Source organism: Acyrthosiphon pisum, chromosome A1, assembly GCF_005508785.2.
Source record: "Acyrthosiphon pisum isolate AL4f chromosome A1, pea_aphid_22Mar2018_4r6ur, whole genome shotgun sequence".
NCBI lineage: Eukaryota > Metazoa > Arthropoda > Insecta > Hemiptera > Aphididae > Acyrthosiphon > Acyrthosiphon pisum.
This window is the reverse complement of record NC_042494.1, coordinates 27,383,344-27,390,463: the sequence shown is the minus strand read 5'-3', so window position 1 is coordinate 27,390,463 and position 7,120 is coordinate 27,383,344. Positions and strand designations below refer to the sequence as shown.

General features: G+C 25.3%; 1 protein-coding gene across 2 annotated transcripts in view; it reads right to left on the bottom strand.

The window, feature by feature from the left end:
• Positions 1-63: 63 nt before the first annotated feature.
• Positions 64-7,120, bottom strand: part of LOC100169304 (bromodomain adjacent to zinc finger domain protein 1A) — a 14,594-nt gene continuing 7,537 nt past the window's right edge. The window contains exons 14-24 of one of the 2 annotated variants that reach the window (XM_003246620.3): positions 6,788-6,976; positions 6,630-6,719; positions 6,471-6,513; positions 6,286-6,408; positions 5,940-6,056; positions 5,713-5,852; positions 5,548-5,633; positions 3,539-3,696; positions 2,019-2,135; positions 950-1,292; positions 64-872 (exon numbers count right to left, since the gene is read on the bottom strand). In XM_003246620.3, coding sequence (XP_003246668.1) covers positions 752-872; positions 950-1,292; positions 2,019-2,135; positions 3,539-3,696; positions 5,548-5,633; positions 5,713-5,852; positions 5,940-6,056; positions 6,286-6,408; positions 6,471-6,513; positions 6,630-6,719; positions 6,788-6,976 — 1,527 coding nt within the window. In that variant the 3' untranslated portion in view covers positions 64-751. The remainder of the gene's footprint in view (positions 873-949; positions 1,293-2,018; positions 2,136-3,538; positions 3,697-5,547; positions 5,634-5,712; positions 5,853-5,939; positions 6,057-6,285; positions 6,409-6,470; positions 6,514-6,629; positions 6,720-6,787; positions 6,977-7,120) is intronic. The other variant, XM_001943199.4, reaches the window with a different exon arrangement.

Below are 7,120 nucleotides of genomic sequence, written 5' to 3'. Positions count from 1 at the left end.
CTCATATTATATTACAGAGAACAAAATAAAAAGTTTGAGCTGAGGATCAATATACACGATAAATTTAAAAAAAACATTGATAGATCAACCTTAAAAATAAACTGCATGTACCGAGTTCAAAATATCTACTGAAATTAAGAATTTTTTTCTATATACACACTATTCATATAACTGAAAATAAAATAAAATTATGGTGTGCTGTTCACATGTCATAGCCTTACAAAATGCCTAAGTATAATGTAATTGATTGAATTTTGTATGAATAAAAAATTATTTTTTTAAAAAATCACAATATATAATAAGGAAATACAACAATGATCTTAAAAACAGTTTCGTAGTCTAAATGAATGTTAGCTTCAATATACAGCAAATATAATCTATTATTAGTAATAATAGAATGGATCACAATACACTTTTGTCATTTGCGAGTTGGGGGAAAAGCATCATTGCCAAGTAGAAAAAATAATTCTAACTAATTTAATTTAAACTATACGTCTTATTCTAACTAATATTTTAATATTTATATAGTTCTTATAAACTATATATTAAACAGATTTACAAATGACTCATATATGAATCAGACTGTTAGTAAATAAACTTACTCAATAATGTTTTGAAAATTTAAGGGGAAGATGTAATGAATAATTTAACAGGTCCACTGTGACAATAATCAGTTAGTGACATGATCAGTAAATTATTGAATATGTAAAGAAACCTAATTTAAATTCTAACATTTAGTCAAAAGTTAAATTTATAAACTGTGTTTTGATTTCTTTAGTGGAGGGCCATCATATACACCATCTTCACTGAAATCTTTCAAATTGCATTCTTGACATAATTTTTTGTAGTAATTGTATACTTGTTCACCGCACCTAATAAAATATAATGAACCCGCATTTATTAACTATTCCAATATTATAATGATTTATTTATTGTATTAATTACTAACTTGAACACTTCAGAATTTTCTGAATTGTAGTAAAAACAATTTTCAAATATCAACTCCATATCACTTAACAAATCTGCATTTGTACTATAAGATAGCATATTAAGTTTATACTTTACGGTGCCCAAATCCATGGGAGTTTTTATTATTGTATGGTAATCAGGACACTGAGACTTAGTAACAGGCCTTAAAAATGGCCATGCATCTGGATGATGCATGACTTGGTTTAAAAGTAACTGAAGAAGAGCATTATCTAAGGGCAGATCTTCAGATGTAGTTAAAGTTGTTTGTTCGGTATGTCTACCTCTTCTTCGACTTTTCTCTTCAGTAATATTTTCTTCTTCCCCTAAAATAGTTATAATAAAATGAAGACTTAATTGATATTTACTATTTAGACATTTAAAACAAATTATTACCATGCAAAATTCATAATAATTAATAAACATTAAACTGTATCCTAAAGGCAATTATGCCAAGGATAACCGAAATAACTTCAATAAGAATATCAATTTACCAACTAAAATCTAACCATGCCATATCTTATGTAATATATCATAACTTTATATGAATATTATATGTATAATATATTAATAAATATATATATACAATTTTTTTTAACAAAGCATCATATTAAACATAAAACATACTATCATTAACAACAAATATTTACCTACAAAAACAAACCATCAAGTATAAACAGATATAAATAATACCAAGCTATTTCAAATAATATTTAAATACAATTATTTACATGCAATTTAAAATTGTATTCTATAATACAGATCCAGGTGTAACAAAATCAACTGAATTAAAATTGTCAAGTCTATATTTTACATGTCTTGTTTAAATATATTTTTGATTTTAATAGTAAAAAGTATTTAGTACCTATTTCATTTATAATTTTATCATCGAACCTAATAAACTGTATTATTAATTATAGACGTATAATATGTATAAGAAAATCAAAATGAATATTTTAAGAATACGGCCTGGATCTGCAGCGGATAATGATAACCATTATTATATTTATAATAAACACTGAAAATTAGATAATATGACATCAGAGACAGACCATAACATCTGGCTGATGCATGTAACAGTTGTCGGGCAAATTCAGATATTTTAGCAGTGGCAGCCTGCGAACTCTTACGCCTGCTATACCTTTCCACCTCAACCTGTTCCAACTCATCTGTAAATAATATTTAACAGATTGAAATAGGACCAGGAAATAATTGGTTTATTTTATCACCAAAACGAATTAAAATTATTCAACATTCATCCATAAATAAAACATTAATATTTGGCATATTATTTTTTTCATTTGGTAGTTATTCAATAGTTATTTAGAAGTTTTAAGAATTTGAAGTCGCAACAAATTGTTGATCAAACAAGAAATGAGAATATACCGTACATCAAAGTACTTCAAAAATAATGTGCTATGGAATACCAAATAAGAAATGAAAAATGCATGTTGTCATTAAAAATGGCAAAAATAAAAAATATATTTTTTAGAAAATTTTTCATTCTAACTAAAAATAAGTAAAAAATATTTTCAAATATTTTTAATTAATGAATATCTTAAGTTAATTGTATCACCATGAATAGTTGTAAATGAATTAGCAAACCGTTGATCTTATTTATGTATTTTTTGTAGGAGCTGTTGATAAGAAGTTCTTGCATATGACGGCCTGCCGATAAAATTTAAAGAAGCACCAAAAAAGGTTTCTTAAGTTCCTAGAGGGATTAAAGTCTATATATCTAACTATCTAAGAGCATTTTCAATTTGGCCAATAATAAGTGAACTGGTGTAGTGTTATTGATTTATTTCATTGACACAATACTCGTGTTCACTCATTGCGCACTTTCTGCACCACCGATTTTGTGAGTACAATGGGTGCATCTTATAAATATTAACCGTTTTTCTCTATAACAAGACACATTTGATAATATTTTTTTCCAATTCAATGTAAAGAAAACTAGTGCAATAGTCACGTAGTGCAAGTGGAATTTCAGTGCACACTATTTTGTTAAATCGAAAATTATATAAGCCAATAGACTTAGTCTAGAAAGAGAAACTTACAGAATGTCTGTAACTAAGCAACATTGTGCAATGACACTACTACCTCAAATTCAAAAACTCCGTCCCCCTTGATAATAATTAATCCCAGTTGACAGTTGTTTCTATATCATTATATGGAACCTCAACAAAATATGAATACAAATAATACAACTGCTATTTAATTAGCAAAAAATAATTTTTCCTAATGTTTTATTAAAAGTATTAATTAAGTTTTTATGAAATTTACGAACTCTAGTTGTATACCAACATTCACATAAATTATTAAATAATAGTAAGAACTGTATTCTTAAACAACAAGTACTCTTAGATATTGGTAGAGCAATGGAATATTATTTATATTAGATGTAAAGTATCAAATCCACTTTCTCCAATTAATGTTGTTCTCTAACATTGAAATGTGTATGTATATTATAAATATGTTTTTAAATATATTAAGATAGTTGTATAAGATAATTCATTATAATATTAACCACGCTTAATAATTCAAAACAATATTAATGCAATATTAGTACCTTTACAAGATGTTTGTCGACAACTAAAGCATGTCCAATTTCGTTTAGGAGGCGCACGTTTTGGTGGATTAAGACAGGCTAAATGGTAATTTTTCAAACAATCATCACAAGTTATCACTGTACCTTCTTCCTTACAAATGTGACAAATATCAAATTTCCTGCAAAAAAAAAAACAAAATCCATACATTAAACAAATTATTTGTTATTAAATATACAAAATAAATACTATCTGATATCTATGCATCTATGCAAAAAGTGATCAAGTGAAAATTATTAAAATTTTATTATGAAATTTGAAATTTGTATTACTCCATAATGATTAATTTATTTTGCTTGGTCAATTTTACATGTTTATATCATAACTTAATTGCAAACATGCAAAAAGAGACTAAAATGAAAAAACAAAAAATTATGATGTGATATGAAATTTAAATGAAAAAAGTGGGAAACGCTCTGCTGTACAGTAGGTTACAAGTGGGTCACTGTATAATGGATGGTATTAAATTTGAACTCAATGATATAATATCGTTGTATAAGAAAAACAATTCTGAACGAAAACAGTCAGCCTATGATATTACTAAGTTTATTTGTTGATATTATTGTGAATAAAGTAATTTATATATAACCTATTTACGTGGAACCTTATTTTTAATTTTTCAATCCTTAGCTATAAAAGTTAACATTCAATAAATTTTTAACTACAAAATAATTATAAAATTTTATATTTGATAAATTTTGTCAAAATTCAAACTATAAATGCTTATAAAAAAAAAATTTGTGTATGTATTTTTAATATTTTTTAACTGCTATTATAACAATATATCAGGAGATTTTCAAGCTTTTTTTACCCAATAAATAAAATTATATTAATATGTATAGAAAAAAAAAACCTAAAAAAATTGAAAACTGACATGTTCGTAAACAGCTCAAAAAGAGTCAAACTGTATGGTATGTAGAAAATGAGAATTTAAACAGTCAGTCAATTTGTCTTGTATCTACAGTGCTTCGTTTTTGATTTACAACAAAATAAGAAAATTGTTACATGAGAAATCGGGTAAATATCCAATATTGTAAAAACTTAATTTGACTATCTTGTAGACATTTTTTTTTTTTTTTTGATACAGGTAGACATACTTATGAAAAATTTTGTATTACATTTTAAAATCTTCGATTTAAAAAGAAAAATTTTTAAGAATTTATAACTCAAAATAATTTGCTAATTTTCGTGTTTTTCCGTATGTATCGTAATATTTGAACTTAGAATGCTTACAAAAAAAACTGTGGCTAAGGATTATTAATATTTTTCAAATGTCATTGTAACAATATAGTGGGAGCTTTGTATTAAATTTTCAAGCTTTTTTGCCCAACAAATAAAGTTTTACTGACATTCATAGAAAAAAAAAATTTGGAAACTGAGTATACTCGTTTAACAGTTTAAAACAAATCAAAATATTTTTAAAAAATTTTCATGTATAGAAAAGACTAATATAAACATTCAGTGAAAATGTTATGTATTTATTATCATTTGTTTTAGAGGTACACCACCAAAAGCCAAAATTGATTTTGTCAAAAACCAATTAAATCCTGTTTTTCCTTAATATTTATTTTGTTTTTCCGCTTTGCTTTTGACAACTATTGGGAATTTTAAATTTTGACCTCCCAAAAGTACCAACTAGATTCACTTTTCACTTGAACAAGATACTGAAGTTGAAAATCAAATTATTTTGACTACTAATCGTGTACACAGACACAAATAAAAAAACACAAAACACAAAACAAAAACACACATCAAAATTATAAAAATTTACACTTGATCACTTTTTGCACAACAAATTATTAGAATTATTATACCTGTTAACAGCAATTTAAGTAATACTTGGGGCCGTTCTTACAATGTCTGGTAAAGTTTTGATTAACTTTAACTGGTAATTGTAAGAACGGCCCTTAATCTTTTTTAATATTATTGTTTAAATAGGTATGTGATGACAATATAATAATTAATAACTAACGATTTTTCCTCAGGTTCATCATCTTCATCTTCATGTTTTACTATAGGCACACATTTTTGGCAAAACCAATCACCTTGGGGAATTTTCTATAAACAAAAAAGTTTATCATTGTTTATATTATAATATATGAATAACACAAATAAATGTGTAAAACTAATAACGTACTTTCAGTTTTGGTTTTAAACAGTAAATATGATGTCCTTTATTACAGTTATCACACAACAACATAACATCTTCGTCCTTATTACTTCGACATAACACACAATTGACTTTCATAATTGATTTTGACCATTCAATACTTTTCTCTAAAAAAAAAAAGTTATATCAATAATCAATTGAATGTTACCTAATATATTTTTTATTTTAATATTTTAAAATATAATTTTGATTACCTAATGTAATTAAATGTAAGAATAATTGTGAAAAATTTAATGAATTCATCAGTGACATTTCCCACTTATCCATTAAAGGATTGATGGCTGAACTCATTTTTTCTTTTTTGTCAAATCCTAAAACAATTTATAAAATAAAAAATCTATGGTTAATAATAAAGTTATGCACTATTAGTTATTACTTAGCATTAATTACTGTGTTAAAAATAAATATGTTATTACTTTAATCTAAAATGTATATAAAGGAATGTGTACCGCTAAATAATATTTTTTACTCCAATATCAAAGAAAATTAATTTTATTAAGAAATTTAGTTATTAAACAATAAACATTATTATACAATTACCTAATGGTCTTCTGAGAAATTTCGGCTCAATAGATTGTTCTATTTTAAGGATAACTGAAGCCAACTCAAATATTTTTTTATCACCTTTAACATCAATGATATATGTAACTGGATCTTGGTAATCTAAAATAACAATATTTTTTAATGTATTTAAGTTACTAAACTAACTGTTCTTGTAAACTTACTAATAAGTTCTGGCGAACTAGCTTTTTCAGAGTTGTCTTCATTCTAAGAAAAAAATTAATACATACACTTATTCACAGATAGATAATGGGTAATAAATAAACACAACCGTATTAGTTATTAAAACAATTTATATTTTATGTTGAAAATAATGAACTTACCACTTTACTCCTATTACCCCATGACAATTGACCAGAGACTTTATAAATGCCATTAGAAATATTTTCCCTCCATTGGTCTCTATTTGAAGACTATAATAAATATAATTTTTATTAGATTTGACTAAAATCAATAAACTCTACAATTAATGAAAACATACCTTCAACCCAAGGCTACCGAGTGCTGATGTATTTAACCTCCTTTCTAAATATAAAATATACTCTCTTAAAGTTAATTCCATTGAGGTGTCAACATCAGAATCTAAACGCAGAAATTTAACGTTTAATTTTTTGAATTCAGAAAAATCAGTTTTCAAACGTTTTTGAATTTTTTTATCATCCTCGACCATCTAAAAAATATTTAAAAAATATTGGATAGTAAATCAGAGACTGGAACTGGGCACTCAACATTATTAAAAGGTTATTTTCAATCTCAATATAAATATGTAAAACATAATAAAAAGTGACATAAGCTTATTTAATAATTCAATAAT